Raw genomic sequence first — 19549 nt, forward strand, 5'->3', positions numbered from 1 at the left:
GAACTGGACCTCAGCTCCTCTCACTCCGTTTCTGTGTCAGCATAGATTTCAGATGTGTCCAGCACATCTACCCTGTGCCTTATGTTCCCTGTGTACAGAAGGAGGTTGGTACTTCCAGCGTGTTGATCAACTGCTGGGGTAGACGCATTAGTTGTTACATGAATGCTCAGTGCAGAGGTAATGGGAGCCACAAGACAGACATTAGATACAGACATGGCTGACAGAAAAATACAACTTAATGTCAAACAAACAAACAAAAAAAAAGGGCAATAAAATATGTTAAGATATTGACTGGCCAGTTAAGAAGATTAAAAAAATTCTGAACATCCACAAAATGAGTTTTCAAATATGCAGAAACAAACACTTGGAAGGATAAGAACTATACGAGACTATCAGCAGACCAACCACAGTAGTAAGATAAAATAAAACAAACTAAAGTTCCTTCATAACTTTTTACTGAAATACTGATTAGTTTGGCAAGGAAAGCAAACCCCTGACATTCAGATTTTTTTAAAAAGTTAATTATGCAACAGTAAAGCAATGTGATAATTCACATCATTTTATTTCCTTTTGAATTTTATATTTAACTTCCAAAATTTAGCAGTAAACAGAGATGATATAAAGCAGAATCAGGACTAGACACTAGTAACATTTAAATTTATGTTTCTACTTAGTTGTGAACTACATTGTCAAGAGCAATATCTACAGACCTAAAAGGGAAAACACGCTCAGGCCCCTACCCAGTTGAGTTCCAAGTATCTCCAGGAACGGAGACCCACAACCTCTCCACACGTGCTACCGTCAGGTTTGACCACCCAGATTGAGGCATTATCAGCATCTTGCAGAATTAACTTAACCTCTCCCTAACCCCAGCTTATGAACCCTTTTATAAGCTGGTTATCACTGGCCAAAAGAAGAAAAAGGAAATATCTGAGTGACCAAGTTTCAAATCTTTCAAATATAACCAGCCTGTATTAATTGTTTTTCATAACTTGTAAACAACCATTCATAAAAAGCAAAAATTTAAGAAGTTACTTGCTATGTTTAGGCAAACAGGATTTGAAAATCACATAAGGAAAAAAATCAAATGTAACTAGTGCAGATACATTTTCTTAGAGTACTTCTTGTATATCTTTATCAATAATAAGTATTCAAATGCTATTGTCACGAACATTCTTTGTGACAAACCCAAGATGATACTATAGCAGGCTAAAAGTCAACCTAGTGGCTTTCACTATAGCTATCTCTTTCCAAAATGAGATAAATGGGAGTTCAGAATAGTGTGATGATTAAACAAAATCAGGTCCTTTGCATTTAGTTCTAATTTGGTTTCTTCATGTACCATCTGGATGACTAAATCCTTTCCTGTATCTCTCAAATAATATTAAATCAATTATTTAAAATTTATTTATAATGACTACATTCCAGATGCAATTGAATAAAAACACCAGTTTTATTTCTTCTGAAATTCTAATATTTTACTACAGACTGACATCTAACATACAGCCTGCCTTTGGTTTTTCCTTCTGTGTGTGTGTATATAAGCACAACTGAAGACCACTTCTCAAAAAGTTTAAGTGTTTTTTCAAGCCAAAACAAACCACAATCCTTTACAAACCTTTATTTTCACATTTAGCCCTCCCAAACTTTGAAAACTTGATCTCGAGATCAAGGAGTCAGGCATTTTGATCCATTAGAAAAAAGCAGCATCTTTAACACCTGAGAAGTTCCCTCAGGAAATGAACACACAAGAATGACAGGAACATGTAGAGGCAATGGCTAAAAGCAACAGACAGGGATATAAGAAAAATTTTAGATGTTTATGTGGTAAAAGAATGCTACAGACAAGCTTGAAAACAGTGCTTAGAGTCAAAGACAGTTACTTAAAGAAGGGAAGAAAGCACTGTGCATGAAATTTGAAGGTATGGTAAAATATATTAGCTAAATTATTAGCTAAATTAAGGAGAGCAGATCAGGGAGAAACGTATTGCACCTATACTTACGATATTAGCATAATTATGTAAACGTTCTGCAACATGCTCACAAACTGTAGGGAATTTTTCCAAGAGAACCAGCAAAGAATTTTAAAACTGACTGGCTGAAGCAACACTGACTGGCTGGGGGCACTGATGACAGACATGGGAAGCAACATGAAGTGGTCTGAGATCAAATCTGGACTCCCCACTGTCCTTTGCCAGAGTAGACTGTGCTTAGGCGTGCATTTACCTGTTACAAAGATATGCCCTGCTTTATTCCCTACCACGGAAGCCACGTGGCTGCTAACAAAGGCAAGTTTCATTTCGAGTACCCAGGAACCCTCCAACCGCTGTTTGGAAACAGAGCAAAGAAGGAAAGATGTCTGCATTCATCCTCTCCCACACTTCATCAGAGGGTTTGACTTCCCATAAATATACACTTGCACTTGATATTGTTCATGCTTTCCCAGCTCTATTCCTGACAGCAATTTCTCTGTTAACAAACCTCTGAATAACAACAATAAAAATAATTATTTATCCTAAGTATGGAGGATTAACAGAAATAAAGGAATTGGTGATAATTAACTGTTTTAAAAGGAACAAATTTGTTTAAAGTGAAAATAAATACGCTGTAGAAATTCGTTTGTTTTTTTTTTTTTTTTTTTTTCAGACCAGATAGCTAGTGATTCTTCCTTATCTGTAGTAACAGCAAGTAAGTACCAAAACTGCCTAAAACAACCACTATTGGCTCTTCTGGTTCAGGGGACTCTGAAAATCTGAAGAATAAGCAGAGAATTAGGCATCCAGTACCATTTCCATTAAAGAATCTGCAGTTACCAGCTAGTAAATTAAGCTCTCTTATATGGTTGCTAACCAGATATTAACAATCCCTAACAGCTGGTATTTACTTAGGGCCTGGGGAAGAAGTGCAGGGGAATGCCTGAGAAGACTAGTTCAATTGAAACAAATCTGTATCACAAAAAGCATTTCTTCACAGAACAAGTTTTCTTCACGCAACATACTGATTTACCGACTGCAAGACATTCTAGAAAGGAAATACTCAATTGGATTAGATGTAGCTATTATAAAAACACATAGGTTGTCCGAAAGAATAAAATGCACAAACATTACGAATGCTGAGCCAAAACCAGGCATTATAACAAATGATAAGCTGAATGGGTAAATTACACTTCATGTAAAAAAGAAACAGGTGCACCACATAAAACAAGTCAAGTATTTATTTCTTGTGCATGGCATTGGTAAAACCTCAGTTACAGCCTACTGAAGCTCAACATGCTATTTTTTGCAACTCTGAAGTGTAAGTAGCACATTGTAAAAGAAAAAAAAAATCCCAACTGGGGCTCTTACAAGCTACTGTGATACAAATAATAATGATAAGACAGTGGAGAATAGGTATAATGGAAAGTACTGGAGAAAAGAAAGCTTAATGGAACAACCTAGTACACACACAAGAAAGAAGTCAGAATTCTTCATTTTCACTAAGAGATACAACAAGTGCAAATGGCAAGAACGCAAAAAACTTAGGTAAAACTACAAGAACAAAATACAACAGAACATTAAGAATGGCAAAAGAATCTCCAAAAATCTTTGAGTGAAGAGGTTTTTATTATTATTATTATTCCTAATGAATAATAATAACTAATAACAGTAGAAGGATAAAGTAGGATCAAAAGGACACTCCAATAAACTAAATGGTACCAAGTAGTATATATCTTCTAACTAGCCACGCTTCGATAAAGTAATTTATGTTTTTTACCCCATTAAGGCTATTGCACTATTTTAAAATTACACATTATCTAGTGCATTTCATCCTGTTTCAGTGAAATATTTATTAAGCGCATACTCCAAAATTTTACTCCTTCCAGCAAAGAAGTACCATCTGCAGTAAATAAAAAACATATGAATGAAGCAAATATAAAAGTTGTTTAAATTGCTGAAATTATAATGCTTTCCCATCATTACAAAGATGCAAACCACAACAGCAGAAAATTCAGCTGTGCAATATAAATTAAGAGACAGAACAAATGAACCTCACAGGACGTACTTATTTATCTTTTTATGTTGTTTATGGGCTGAGAAGTCCTAAGTGAGTTTTCTAGTTTAACTATTTAAAGAAACGAAAATTACTTTCCTCACATCTGCAAGAAGTGGAATCAGTCTTCTTTTTTCCTTCAACAATTCAAAGCAACATTCACACATAACAAAGCCTGGGAAACACCCCTTAACTCAGGTTTTTCCACCAGGTATTCTGTCTACTTTCACAAAAACCAAGAGCCTATGCTCAAACTAGAAAAGGAAACTTGGGGCTGAAGTGCAGGAAGCAAGACGTACATCAGCATGTCACAGCTTCCGTAATAGGATAAAGGAGGCAAAAGGAATAGAGAGACGCATTCTGAAGCATTTATATATAAATATTCTGGATATTTCAATTAGCAATCTCATTTTTTCCACATACTAATTACCTTTCGTAGTTGATTTGTGAAAAATAAAGTCTGTAACAAACTGTTCATGTAACAAGTTGCTCCCTGGTTCTTCAAGCCAACATATCCTGTGTGCTTCTTTGAATCCCACCTGGAAAATAGTGGTTAAAAAAAAAGATAGAATTTTATTAACTGTAAAGAGCACTTGTTCTAAGGTAGCACTGCTGGTAGGTATCAGCTACTCTTCACTATTACTTAAGGTTCAAAAACCTACTGCCTGCCAGTATATCTTTGGAATTAAATGTTTTGATGTTAGATTTTTTTTTCCAAGATGTTCTATATGGCAGAAAAATTATTTATTATGAAAGTGTACTGAAATCCAAAGCTATCCTTTTAAAAGCAAGTCTGCATTTCAGTAGAACCTATTTGTTTAGAAACGACATGAAGCAGAATGACTCAGACAAGGCAGTTTTAAAACTGTAAACCAAGGGAAGCTAGATAGAAGAGTCACCTGACTGTATATGAAACTTATCAGTTGTAAGATCAAAAATATTTGCAGATATTAGCAAAAAAAATATTAGCAGACACATTAAATTACAAATTAATTTGTACAGAAGTAAAAGTTCTGCAACATCGTAAAATAAATTGAAGTTTAACCTTGACAAAAATGTGTATGACTGATGAAAAATATTGCTTGTGAGAAATAATCAAGTAAACGTGACAGAAGTGTCTAATAAGCTACAACTATTAATAACAAAGTACTTGAACAACCTCAGGTGATGTAGAAATATTAATATTAAGAATTATTTTTGAACAAAGATACTTACGCCACTCCATGTGGAGCATCTGCTTGAACGTAGACTTCAAAAGTAACTTTGTCCTCTTCTATAAAGCCTTTTTCAGGATCAGTAACTTCCTGTAAAACAAGAACAACACAGGAATATGAGAACTGCAAAACTTCTCTATATTACAAGATGACTGTTGTGAAGCATCCAGTTAGACATCGTTTAATTTCCTAGCCTGACCTACCAGTAATAGTAAACTGAAGGGAAAAAAAAGAAGGACATCGGCAAGGCTGTTTTTCAGCTTAATACACTTAGTTCTTTTTTAATGTCTCAATACAGGAAACTCGTTCCTGGCTTTTAAGGTTTTACAGTACTATTTCAATTTCCTGTGGATAATAAGAATCGGTAATCAGAAGTTGGGCTTCTACTTGAAGAACATTATTCCAGCCAGATGAAAGATTAGAGGGCCAACCTTTGAAAAGGCTTAAAAAGCTGTCTCAACTTAAGATAAGCCTTAGCAGTATTATTAGTGCATTAAAGTATCTATATAAATATACAAATAACACATGGAAACGGAAGAAAGTCTGCATTGCTTCAGAATGATAATGCCCCTTTTTTTCCCCCCCCCACTGACAGGCATTCAGATACGCTGGTAATAATAATGAAGGAATGTTTATGTCATTATGAAAGTAAAATCTATCTATAATAACTAAGTACAGGAATTCATAAGAAAATGAAAATAAATCTTCAGCAATGATAAAAAAACAGCTTAAAGAAATTCTATAGGTATCTCAGGATCCAGGAGTGCAAGTTCAAAATTGCATCTATAACATAATAGATTAATGTACATCCAATTACTTACACTCCAGGCCATAAAGTTGGAAAAGCCCCAGTCATTTTCCTTATGAAAGAACAAGTGACTAATACGACGGCTGAATGATTTTTCATCATCTTTGTAGTTTATTATCTTGAGAACTGCTTGCGCATGACAAGACCACGACCTATAAACACAGAAGAAACATTTGAAACTCATTCAAAACCAGCTTTTTATAGTCATTAAAACGTTTTGTTAGTTAGTTGTGGTTTTTGGTACCTTACTTTCACATTTTTATTTTTTCTTATTAGATGTTAAGATTTGGTTAATTATTTTCAAGGGCATGAATCCCTGGGGCCTTCTGAGGGTGCATTATGAACCTGAAGCTGGAACAGAGGTTCTCTTAAGGCAATGACATTATTAATAAACTACTGCTGGGCAAGCACAGGTAACAGTAGTTTAAGAAGCTAACAGATCTCAAGGTAAGCTATTTCTAACCTACTTCAGCACAGATGGGTACGCCAACTGAAGGTGGTCTTGGTGTCTCCAGAGTGTGGTAACTCAGCCTCTGACTAAGGAAAGGAGGAGATTCTTCTGCATTCCCTCCCACCAGATAAATTCCCCTATCCTCTTAATCTGTCTTCAGTAGCATTTCTTTGTGACCAGTCCTGTTAAAATTCATCTCGCTTGTGGAAAACGATCAGACTGAACAACAGTTCAAACAATGCCTTGTCACTGTCTCATCCAGTGGCATGACTGCTTTCTTAGCTCCATCAGCTGCACCTCATTTGATATACTTTTAAAGATCACATTATTCTTTTCCTGTGATTAAACGTGCGTGAGACGAGCATTCACCTTTTAGGTTACAAAAATGATGTGAAAAAACAACTGCTGTTATGCAGTGAGCAGAAAACTGTGCAAGATTTCATGCAAGAATGAAATTATCTTACTGGAAAAGATACCTTTGAGACATCTGCTCTCTAGCTGGATAAGGTGCGGCAATTCCCCAGAAATTTCTATTTACCTTTCTAATTTCCTGCATTATTTGCCAAAGGGGTAAAAGACAGCCAATTTTGTTTGGCATAAAGAAATCTAAGAACATGTCCATGTCCTCATATTGGCCAACGAGTAATGAACTCTGTTTAAGGAGATACCTCAACGCACTGTTCTGCCTTAGCTGCTAAGAATTACCTGCTCATGCTCTTTACAGGTAGGATTTATAGCCCAGCAAGGCTACTGAAACTCCAGAAGCTCTTCAATTTGAAGTAAACCCAAACTTCTCCCATGCTAAGAGAACTGTCAAAGACTTCCCTCCAGCAATCAAACAAATATATCTAAATTATACCACAAACTTGCCTAAAGAGAAGATCACTTATACGCCACACTGCCTAAAGAGGGGATTACTCTTTTTTTTTGATTTTTGAAGGGTGAGGGGGGAAGGGGACTCAAAATCTGGCAATTCTTTCCTCTCAAAGAAAGATTGGTAGATTTTTTTCTTCCATAGATGTCTTCATTTCTTGCAATACAGATTAACTAGTATCAAATGAAGACTTGTAAAAAGAAGTGTCTTACGTGGAGTCAGATTCAGCATTGCACTGTAGGAAGAATCCTACGCTTTTTTGGTGTGGTCTGTCCGGGTAGAGTCGTGGCATAACCATGATCTTCCATGGCAAATTCCGTACAAAGCAGGGAGGACTGAGAACTGACTCGCTCAATCTGTTGAAGCGTTCGACTGTAAACTGAAATGTTGCTTCCGATCGCCAACTTGTATCTGTAAAGTACACAAATACATGCAGAGAGCATTTGAAAGATCTGATGGTTTGCCCTTCAAAATAATTTTCAAAAATCCTGCAACATGGGTGTGTTTTATGTAGTGAGATTCTGGAAGCAACCAAAAAAAAGTCCAAAATCCAGTGTCATTTAACTCTTTAGCAACTGAAGTTTCAATTTTCTCGTTTTGAAAAACACACTGCAACAGCATTCTGGAAAACAGAGTACTGAAAGACACGTTCCTTCTGTACTGTTTCTTAAATCATTTTATTACTAGAATTTGCTACCACTTGAGTTTCTTCTAAAGCTACAGGTACAGTAAGACAGAAATATCAAATGTTTTACAACAAAAATCACAGCCCACTACCTCCTCTTGTTGTGCAGTGTCTTCACAGATCAGTTTAAGTTAGTTGTCAGCATGAACCAAGACGTTTGAAGGATTTTCACAATCTGTTCAACTGGCCTGTCAATACCAAGTCACCACTTAGCTGGTTTCTGCTTGCAAGAGTATTTTTTCTAAAACAGATCAACCTCATGCGTTATCTTTTAATTTCCTATCAGATAAGTGACGAATTTTTCAAGACTAGGGTCCTGTTGTTCTTTGTTGTATGCAAAGTTTTAGAGATTTTTAGTGGTCTAAAACAAAGTTAACAGACAGTTTTTAAGACAGTTTTTAATATTGCTTATTTTGACACACAAACTAATTTTGCCTTCTTCCCACATCCCTGCTTCTTCATATACCACAATCTGTTCCACTTCTGTTGTACAAAGCTGTAACAGGGTGCTGGAGACTGCGACAGCTTCAGGAAGGCACAAGACTGGGCTCTTTTTTGTTGTGACATGCCTCATATTGTATATAAGGAGAAAAAACTTGCAACTTATCTCAACAATTTCACAAGGCAAGGAACACGTACAGTGCATGCTCATGATGCTCCCCTCCTTTTTTTTTTCCATGGCTGCAACTTAACATCTGCAGAACATGGCAAGATTTGCTTCTGGGTGTGGGGAAGTACGAGCAGCACAGGGTGGCACATGGCATGCAGGGTCCCGACGTTAATCCCACGTCACCCACAGGGGGTGCAGAACCGGAGCAGATGTATCACATGCAGTGACACCAGAAGCCAAAAGCACTGAGGTACAAGGACAACGAGCCAGAAACTGGACCATGAGATTAGTGACAAGGTGCACAGTATACAACAAAGGTTGGGTTTTGGTACTTGCAAAGCAGTCTTTTACTTGGAATGCTTTGTGTAACACCAAAGATTGTGTTGAATGGTGCCTTTTTTTTTTTTTTTTTTTAAAGCAGGCAAGTCCTGGTTGCTACCTTGTTTAAGAAACTAAACTCTTTTGATTACAACATGCAACAGTGTAAAGATTATACACTTCACAAAGAAAATTACAAATTTTGTCCCTAGCTGTGCAGAAGCTTTGACAGGTTTCATTCTTCGCCCTTGCAAAATGGTTTTCTTTCCAAGCAGTTATTCTACTGCTGATTTTGATCTTGGCAACACAGTTGGTCTTATTATCCCTAAGCTTTCCTAATTAGCTCTCAAAAGTAGCAGCACTACAACAGAAACCAGCCAACCAATCTGCTTCTTCTCCCCTCCACACCTGTAATAATCTTGGTAATACTCAGTGCTGTCAGCTTCCTCAGCAACAGAAGAGTTCAAAGGATTGTTTTCTCCTTTTCCCTACCTGCAAGTGTAGCTAACCAGTAGTTTATCACCTACTTTGCACCTGTTTCCTACCCATTTTACTTACTCACTGCTTGTCCAGAGAATTCAGGCAGCTGCTCTTCTACAAGCAAAGGAGCTCCACGCTTGCAAGCTTCTTTGCAGACACAATCAAAGAAAATCCTTAATGGAGTTAACGATTTAAGAATCAGCCTTGCATCACGTTTCTCAGAACAGCTCGAGAACGCCTCCCTGTTCACCACCAAGACCAGTCGCCTTCTGGACTTGGTTTAGGCGTCCAAAAAATGAGCAGACCAAGTTTGCTTTCTGCCTCCTTTAATGCAGCTTTCAGAGCACTTCAGTACAAGGATGCAGCAGTGCTGCCACGTTATCTGCTAAAAAAAGGCAGCCCACGCAGCATCTGCAGATGCTTCAGAGCAAGTTTGCCTGTATTTCTTGATTTCTTTTCAGGAAAGCCTGTGTGTGAGACCTCGCCAGGGAAGGGCGCTCTTCTCAGTAGAATATTTGAGCAATCACTAGAAACCACTCCACAGAAATTCAACCTCGCAGCAAAGGTCAACCCTAAAATAGAAGTTTCTCTAAGAATACAAACAATCCCTAGAAACAACAACCTTCTTTTCCTTCCAGAAAGCCCACATTTTTAACAAGTGCAATTGATTAAAACAAGAATTGTGTTTAAAAAAAGTTTAAATACTAAGTCTGATTAATATACTGAGCATATAGGCAAAACCTTTATTCACCATCACAAACATACCCAACAACTTCTAATAAAAGGCTGCAATTGGCAGCAGGATAATTTCTTAGTGACTGGCAAGTAAGACTTGCATAAATCATTGAAATACAAATATGACATATGAACTTAAACACAAGACAAAAAGAACAGACCCAGCTAACAATGCCTGGTGAAATTCCATGCAATGGATTGTGTTAGCTAGGTGGAAAAGATTTGGTCACCGGTGAGATGAATGTCATGCTTAACATCGTGATACAACAAAGATCCTTCAGATCAGAGATCCAAATACAGAACATGATGCATTTCAAGACTTTGTACGTGTTTAAGTACTTTTACCTTTGAGAAAAGCAGATTTTTCTCTTAGTAGATGTTGCTACCTTTAAAGTACACTGGGGTTATTAAAATATTTTGAACCTGAATTATTAATGGAGAAATTGGCTGAAAATTCTCTGAATATTTCAATAGTGATCCAAATACAGCATGCAATACTAGCATATGGCGAAGACTTATGCTTCTGAAACCCTCCTAGCCACTGTAATTCTTCACCAAAATGAGACTCAGTGGATAATTTCAATGCTGTGAGTTTATTTTGCTAGGGACCTTCTGCTTGAACTTCAGCTTCAGAGGGAATTTATTCTATTTACTGATTGTAATGCTGATGCACTTACAAAACAAATTTGATCAGAGCCCCCTTTTTATTGTTTGCAAATATATACATATATTTGCAAAGCTGCTATTCCACTTCACAAGGCTTGGTTCATTGAGTCCTTCTCTTTACAAAGCATGGCACACTCCTTCAGCTGGTTCTTTTTAATTGCCAAGACATCATACAGGGCAACACCAGGTTACAGTCAAACCACTCGTAAGAATAAAGCTCTGTCTGAAAGTCCAGTTGGCGGTCCACTGCTGCACCCATCACATGGTACAATGCCAACAGTGAGCTACCTAGCAAAAGGGACGAAAGCTGCACTTTTCCCACTTTATCAGTCAGTTTTTTTTTTTTGTGGTCTAAGCAGGAGGAAAAAATCACCTTCAAAGTTTCTTAAACTCAGAAATTCACTAGGAAGTTGGTCTCTATGATCCAGTAAGCAGCATCAACATTTTATCCTGCTTTTCACTTCTTGTGCAGAAACCATTAAACTCACTTGTGAATATTCTTACTGAAGCAGTGTCTGAATTCAAGCATTCTTTTTCAGCTCAGATTGGTCTCACTGCTACGAAAAACAACAGTGGAAAACAGAGCATGTTTAAAGAGGCCAGTGCCTCCCTGCATTTTTCCTATCTTGTGAATCTCCCACGCTGTCCATTACGCATGTATACCATGCTGCAAACCAGGATAGCCTAGGAACAAACAGCAAGGCAGCAACTGCACTGATGTGTAAGTAATGCAACAGCAAGCAACTAATCTGGTTTACAAGGCTTGGAAAAGGCATCATTCACTTATGTGATGCAAGTCTTCAGGAATGTTTTTGCAACTACAACATTTTGCAATAACCCTACTTTCTATCTGTGTCAATGTAGAAGTATCGTAGCACCAAGATGCATCCAGACACTCCTTAATCAAATATGATAGTCAAGAACTACCAGAGTATTGCTAAATCATCACATGTTACCCCTGAAAGGTGTCCCACAGCAGAATGGAGCAAAGCTCTTGACCAAACCGAAAGTCCACCAAGACATTAGTACTGCCACAAACACAGAAGCTTTCACAAGCCTTTTGCTGAATGCTTTCAGATGCTTCTTTTCCTACAGCAGCATACTCATTGTCTGAGATGACTCAAACATTTGGTAAATGACAAACTGTGTTACTGTAGCTTTTTGATTAAAAAGTCAACGTCGTTCTGAATGAAGAGAGGTGTATGGCTGATTACTTGCCATCTTTGATGCAGCCTGGGCTTCATCAGCTGCTTCAGCAGCTTAACTTCCTTTTGCTTAATTTGTGCAAGTATGTGGTCGAACATCTGGACAAATTTTTGTACTAATTGACCAATAATATTAGCTACTGGCTACACTGGTTCACTGCTATCAGGTTTTCTAGCTATAAACCCTGTTACCAAGAGCATGAAATTCAGAGCCATCCTTGCCAGTCAATCCACTCGATCTCCTCTTGCTACCCTCCAAATAACAGGACCCAAAAAACATGCTTAACATCTTTTAACAGCAGGTAACTTGGTTTTGATCAAGACAAAAAAAATCCTCTTTTAGTCTTGGTTAATTACTCTTGAATTCCTGATTTGAGAAATCAAAGCCCCCCTGAATGATGATCAATAAGAACATAAGCTATACAGACATCATGTTCACTTTTTTGCAATAATCTGATCTTAGGAAACTTTATCTTTGCCAGTGTTACAGAGACAAGTCAACCATGAGATGTTTCTGTCTTGAATTTAAACCATACTCTGTTCATGGAACATTATCATTTTCTATCAGCATTCCATTTGTTATTAAGTTCCTTGAATACATGACAGCAAGCACTGCTTTTGCCCTTTAAACTCAGTTTGTGTTTTTTCTCAAACAAAAACCACACAACACTTTCCACAAATATTTAAGCATGTCTTTGAGTACGTAAGACTTCCTAACTCTCACAAGACAGCATGAGACAGAGAATCAGAGGGGAACAGATCCCATTCAAGTTGTGTCTCCTTTCCCCCAATTTAATTTTTAGTTCTTCAAAACAGGAGCAGTTTCTCCTCCTAGTATCTTATGATAAGAAATAGTATTACATACTTTCTTCACTAAATATAACAGATTTAAGTGAATTACAAATGTGTTATCTTTCTTTAAATAAGCCTATACATATCTACTTAAAATTATTTTTCTGTAATAGGAAAAAAAAAGTTTACACCCTAATTTTTATTTAGCAAGCCAAACAACAACAACAAAATCAAAACCTTAACTGCTTTCCCCTTTCATTAACAGGACAATAGTACAGACTTTTTCCCTTGCAAATCACAAATAAAAGTGCATCAGAGTTGGGGGGGAGAAGTGTTCCTCAGACGAATAGTTAGCAGTGACTTATCATAACTGATCACAGCTGCCACCTGACAACAGAGCAGGACAGATAAGGACTCTAAACGTCCTGAAGGGATTGCATAACTGACAAAATTACAATTCAGCAAAGCACCAGCTGCAGTATGTTTAAAGGGATATATCACAAAATGTAACAACAAACAGTATCACTTTCTGCAATTTTTAAATGAATAAAAAAACAAAAGTAACAAACCCTCAGATGCCTAATCCTACTGTATAGCTAGGTCATAAGAACACCTGAACAGAAAAAAAACAGTAACTATTGAGGCTTTGATTTTCTAGTTAGCTGCAGTTTAGAGGACACATAAGACATGGAGCATTTTGTTCTTAAACTCCTAAAAATAAAGAAATGAGCAAGCTGCAGGTTTTCATCAAATATTTACATACCATCTTCCATGTCTTCTTCGGTGTTATTATGTCCATCAGCCATTGCTACATTCCCATTAATGACAGGATTTTGAGTAATTCTTGGAGGGTCATCTGCATCTCCAGCTAACACAGAAAAATAAAAAAAATATATATTATTCAGCTGTATTAACATTTCTATCTCCAGCAATGTTTGAGACAACCAAGACAGAAAAGGTACGCTTTTTCCTGCAGAACAGTATCCACTGAAGCTGTAGTGCAACTATTGTACAGGTATACATCTAACTGTAAAATTCCTCAAAGAGGTAGACACTTAGGGATTGAGCAAAAAGTCCATGTTAATACAGAACACAAATATAAAAAACAACTTGATTCTTAAACTTGCAAATGGCCTTACACTCAGTATCTCATAATCATGTCTTGTAAAAAAAAATGAACCTTTAAATGGCTTTTTCCTGCCATTCCACCTTTTTATAGATATACTTCTAAATCAGACATAAGTTAACAATCTACTTCAAGACTTCTTCAGTGGCACTGCTCTTTAAAGGAAACCTAAACATTTAATCAAACGTAAAGTTATGTTTTTAAATCTTATTTGGAAAACTTTGGAAGGAAAATCCTTTCCCCTCTCAGGACCATCTTAGAGGTAACATTTTCCAGTTTCTAGCCACTACTGTTACTAAGTTTTGTTACGATAACCATTTTAAATGCGTAAATGCCACTAAAACAGGAGATGTGAAACAACTCTGTGAACCGTAGAACAGAGTTTCAGAGATGAATTACTTCAGCATCTTCACGATGAACCCAACAACAGAACACCCCCTTCTTGCACTGCCCTGCACCAGAAGCTGACTGATCACTTCAGCACAATTACTGCCACGTGCTTTTCCTCCATATACATTCTTGAACAAATTCTTTCCCAACACGGAACCAAAACCCGGACCCCCTTTGCTGCCAGCCCAGGGGCACGCATGACCCCAGAGAAAGAAGCCCGTGGGCAGCCCCCCAGTCAGCACCCACCCAGTGCCCCCCCGTGCCCCGTCAGCACCTTGGACAGCAGCACCCGCTTGGCCCAGGACACCCGCAGCCCCCAGTGCCCACGGGAGGAGCGGGGCTAGGGGCTGGGGGATTGGGACAGGGGACAGCTCACTCGGGACCCGCCTCCGCCCACTGCTCTTCCTTTGCCCGTTTCGTGCCAGAGGAGCGACAAGTGGAACGCGCACTCGCTGCACTACGGTCACCAACCCTGTACGTCCTGAGAAGCCAGAGCTGAGGCCAAAGCCACTGCCAGCAAGGTGTGAAGTGAGGTAGCATCGGGCTGCCTCAATCCTCCCGTCATGTTGGGTGTTGCAGCCTCCTTACAGTTCACAGTACTGAAGGAAAGAGACGCAAATGATGGGCGTTCCTACCCTGTTGTTACCGAAGCAGCAGCTCTGTGAGGAAATCCCCAGAACAAACAGCCTCTGCCTCGGGTATCAGCAGAAACCCACCTGAGGTTTGCTCCTGGACCAGACACAAATGACCATAAACTTTGACACTGACCCATGACTTTCAGAGTCCTGCTGGGTTAGAGCACATCTCACTGAGGCACGAGTGCTATTTAAATGCTGAAGACACACAGCATGCAGTGCCCACACTGAAGCGTGCGCCTTCCTCATCTCTCCTTAGAAGGACGATAGCAAAATCAGCTACGAATCAAAGTTTGGGTTGCACTAGACACAGGTATGCAGAAGATTAAAGAAGCCCATGCTGGCAGGCATCAATACCAGCAATGCTAGAGCACAGTAAGTTCAAATAAAAAGAACCCAACTACAACAGAATCAGGGAGGGAGAAGTTTAAACTGCTGCAATTCAAGAAGAGGGTGACAAAAAGGAGAGTAAGAAGTACAGATCACTAAGTTTATTTCCACAGCTTGCGTTTTTTTTTTTTCTTTTCTTTTCTTTTCCTTCTCCTCCCTTTCTTGTTTAACAGCATGGAACAAGCCTAAGAAGGAAGCCATCCATCCTCTGGGGCACTTTTCCTCCCCGGGAGCACCCAGCCTGCTCACAGCAATACCGCTGCTCACACACCGAACTGGAACAATTAAAGCCCAGTATTAAAGTTGCCATCAAGCTAACTTCATATCCGGAAACAAATTGAAGCAAACCGTTGAGGAATAGCTGGTTCTTCACCAACAAGCTATTTTTCTCACAGAGAATTTAAATGTTGAAATCATGTTTTATTGGGAAATATCTGTCCTTAGCTAACTCTAGAGCTTTCTATGAGATACCGCTCTACGATTCGCACGAGCAGGAGCAGCATGCAGGGAGAAAACACAAGCTATCACAGCAAAAGCAATCAACTTAAAAGATACAATAGATGCAGCTTCTGAGATACACTACTTAGTGATAAGATAAACTGAATCACAATGCATGCTGCTGCTGCTTCTCCTGACAGATATTGACACATATTTTTGTAACACAGCCTTCAGATAGGGAAGACATAATAGTAAGAAATGTTTTCGACTGCTGTGAATAAAGGAAGTTTATGATTTCTAATAAAACTCAACAATTACTGTGAATGCTTTGCACAAAGCAAACACAGACCTTGTTTAACAGATTTGCTAGCAAGCAGTACGACATTTGTTTTTGAACCAAGCATTGAAAATTGAGAATTGATGTCTTCCTCTGTTGCCCTTAAGAGGAAAGAAATGTCAAATTGCACCAAGATTTAATTAAAAAACAAAAAAACACCACCAACAAGAAACAACACTTTTCTTAGCCTCAAGCCAAAGAGTTCTTAGCATTATACAAGGCAGGACGAAGAAAAAACACCTGTCTGCACAGGTCAGGAAGGCCTTTCTCCCGAACACACTGCTGTCTTCAGCACAGCTTAAACCACGTTGGGTCAACACCACCCAAGTCATGTCACCCGTCAGTTCCTAGACCAGAACACCCAGTTTTAATTGTATCCTTGAAATAAAGGCACAATCTAATAATCAACCAAAATTTAACATAAACCACATAAATGAAGAAGGTAGTACAACAAAGCATAAAATGACCTTGTGAATAAGGAGTGCCTTCAACTCCTGAAATACAGTACTACAAAATACTAAATTACTGTAGCCTCCAATACTTCAGGCAAACACTGTCAGTAAAGAACACTTGTTTTCTATCTCCTAAAATGCAACACTTACAACTGTTTAGATATTGTTTTATTAGAAAAAGAAATGTAGGACATGATGAACAGTGATGACAAGTTAAACATTTAGGGTTGTATACAGTTTTCTATCTATTCATGCCACTGCACTACTAAGAAACCAAACAGCTCCGAGTGTTTAAAGAGGGTTTCTACAGTTTGGAGGTTCTGTTAGCATCTGAAGAGACGCACTTCAGATATTAGCAAGTTTGAGCGAAACAGCTTTCGCTTATTTTCTGAAAGATCATGAATGCTGAAGTGAAATCAAGTCTAAGAAACTGGTGTATGCAACCAGAAAGACACTGGAACATGACACTACAGTTTAGGAAAGTAGTGAGAAGCAAGTCACCTTACACAGATAAATTACTGGATCATACACAAATTACTGTGCATCAAATTACTGTGTACTCCTCATCACTCATTAACAAAGTCTATCACTGAAGAGTTCAGATGAAAGCCTGAAAGCAAAGTGGTTATTCAAAAGTCAGAATTCTCTGGAGCTACAATTATGCCGAAGGATGCCAGCTCTTACAGAAATGGTTTTTTTTAAAATCTCCTCATTATGGACAGTGACCTCAACATTAACATAGGTAAATACAATGTTAACTAATCAGAATGAAAATAGCACAATGACTGAAAAAGCCTGGACTCAAAAAAGCTCTTCAGACGGATTCAGCTGGTTTAGTAGGATGAACTCAGTGTCACTGTAAGATGTATTGCTCTATTGTTTTACTGTTCACAATAATTCAAATCTACAGGGAAAGAAAACTCAAAGAATGCTGTATTTTTTTTCCTATTAATGAGAAAGCAAAAAAGATTTTGTCAAGATTATGTGGCCTCTGAAACAATATGAGGCCTGTTATATTCGTACTGAAAAATACTGGAGAATTTCACGCCATCTCCAAGATACATGATAGGTAGCTCAGCAGCAAACGTGCTTGCAGTCACAGGTAAGCAAAAGCCACAAACTGACCCCTCTACAGCAGCAATTAAACTAGTAGCAGTATTCTGCCATAGTTTAAGGCTGACAGCAGCAACCTACTAACCTCACAGGTTTCAGTCATGACTCGTGTCATATGAAGTACTCAAATTTTGAAAGATTATCTACAGTGTTTCTCGTTAGCTTTTGGATCTGGCAGCCAAAGAGGAGAAACTGAAGCAGTCTCTGCAGAAGGTTATGAAAAAATTCTGTTTCCTTTTCAGGTTAAACAGACCACAGTTTTGGAGTAACAGTGACACTAAAAACTTATGGTTTATCATGTACGGCTGCCTCATGATGGCAACCACCAGCATTGAGGACTTTCCCGTGTCTCTACGGTTCGTACAGACCTCCATGCAGAACCTCCACAACTACTCCAGAAAGGACGAGCGAGAAGCTCTGGCGTTCACAAGGCGAAGGGAAGTCCTACGGCCGCTTGCTGCTGGCAGCAGCCTCAGGAGCTGCCCTGCAACGTTTCAAATCCAGGGTTCTGCCTTTATGGAGAGAAAGGCGAAAAGACCAGCCTTTCTCCCCTGCTGCTGGGTGTTCCAGAATTTCAGCCTTTGTTACTTCACGGAAGACTTTAAAATGACTTTTAATGCCTTTTTAAGAACATACATATAATAGTATGTAGACAGACTATGCAAATCTCACTGAAAAATGAGTGAAATCAGTCTTGCAGCAGTCAAATTACACCAGCATCAGAGGGTATCAATCACGTGCTGAACATAAAAGCCAAGGCCAACTTTCCATCTCAGTGCCAGAATTCATTGGACCACTTGAAGTTGGAAAAGGACCTTCTGAGGCAGCTTTGCTGAACTGCTGGTCCTCAGGGCTTATCACGTGAGTCCTTTTCAATTTAGGGAAATACAGCGTCTTTACAGGATTTTTTAAAGTAGCTGTATTAAAATGCATCAGGGACTACATGATTCAAAATACCAATACCACATTGATAATACCACACAGCTGAAAAACAAAAATAAACAAAAGCCACACCATTGCTAGAAATCATCCTGAAACAGAGCTCAGTGATTTTAAGTGCTATTTTAAATAATCACGTCATCTGCCATCACACTGACCTTTACTAGACATTGATGAGACTCATTCCAAAAAACTCAAAGAATATTACTTCTTGAAAGCAAACAAGAAACTTCCAACAATGTGGAGAAGATGAAAGAATAAATACCCACCTTCAATGGGAAACAATTGTGCAGACAGGTTACTTCACAGCTCTCTGCAGCAAAGATTCCCCAAACCGTAAGTGGTGTGCAGGAAGTCTACTGAATCAGTGGAATTGGGTTTTATACAATTACACTAGAAGTTTACAAAAAAGCCTGTGGGTTTCCAGCGACTGGCTCCCCAGGAGCCTGGAAAGCCCTGCTGTGAAGGCAGAGTAACAGGCACCACTCCCAGGAGGCAGCAGGTTAAACACACAACAGACACAACCAAACAAGTCGTGTGATCTCAAGAAACTTAACTTACAACACCCAATCTTTGAACAACTAGAACTGTTCAAAGAAAAGATTTATAAAATTCTTCCCCTGATGGAAGAAAGCGACCAGCTTGCTCTGGAAGAATTCAGCCTTTCAAAAGTGAGAGAAAATATTTGGCCTCTAATCCCTACCTGCAGTTAGCATACAAACACTACTTCTTACCTGCACGAAGGGACTTAGGAGAAAGGAAATTAAGCAAAAAGTGTGCTACAGTTCCATTTTTAAGGCACTCTGAGGTTGCTGTAATGAAAACGTGAAAATGCAACAACCAATTTCTGTACTTTGCCTTT

The 19549-nt window shown here is 38.5% G+C and overlaps 2 protein-coding genes across 2 annotated transcripts in view; one reads left to right on the forward strand and one right to left on the reverse strand.

Annotated features, from left to right (window-relative positions):
- HAPSTR1 (HUWE1 associated protein modifying stress responses) overlaps positions 1 to 19549 on the forward strand; it is an 824185-nt gene that overhangs the window by 707631 nt on the left and 97005 nt on the right. The window lies entirely within an intron of this gene.
- USP7 (ubiquitin specific peptidase 7) overlaps positions 1 to 19549 on the reverse strand; it is a 75066-nt gene that overhangs the window by 29476 nt on the left and 26041 nt on the right. The window contains exons 2-6 of the mRNA XM_035548779.2: positions 13631 to 13735; positions 7589 to 7787; positions 6065 to 6203; positions 5245 to 5333; positions 4460 to 4568 (exon numbers count right to left, since the gene is read on the reverse strand). Of these exons, the coding sequence (XP_035404672.1) occupies positions 4460 to 4568; positions 5245 to 5333; positions 6065 to 6203; positions 7589 to 7787; positions 13631 to 13735 (641 nt within the window). The remainder of the gene's footprint in view (positions 1 to 4459; positions 4569 to 5244; positions 5334 to 6064; positions 6204 to 7588; positions 7788 to 13630; positions 13736 to 19549) is intronic.

This window comes from Cygnus atratus, chromosome 15 (assembly GCF_013377495.2).
Source record: "Cygnus atratus isolate AKBS03 ecotype Queensland, Australia chromosome 15, CAtr_DNAZoo_HiC_assembly, whole genome shotgun sequence".
NCBI classification, from domain to species: Eukaryota; Metazoa; Chordata; class Aves; order Anseriformes; family Anatidae; genus Cygnus; species Cygnus atratus.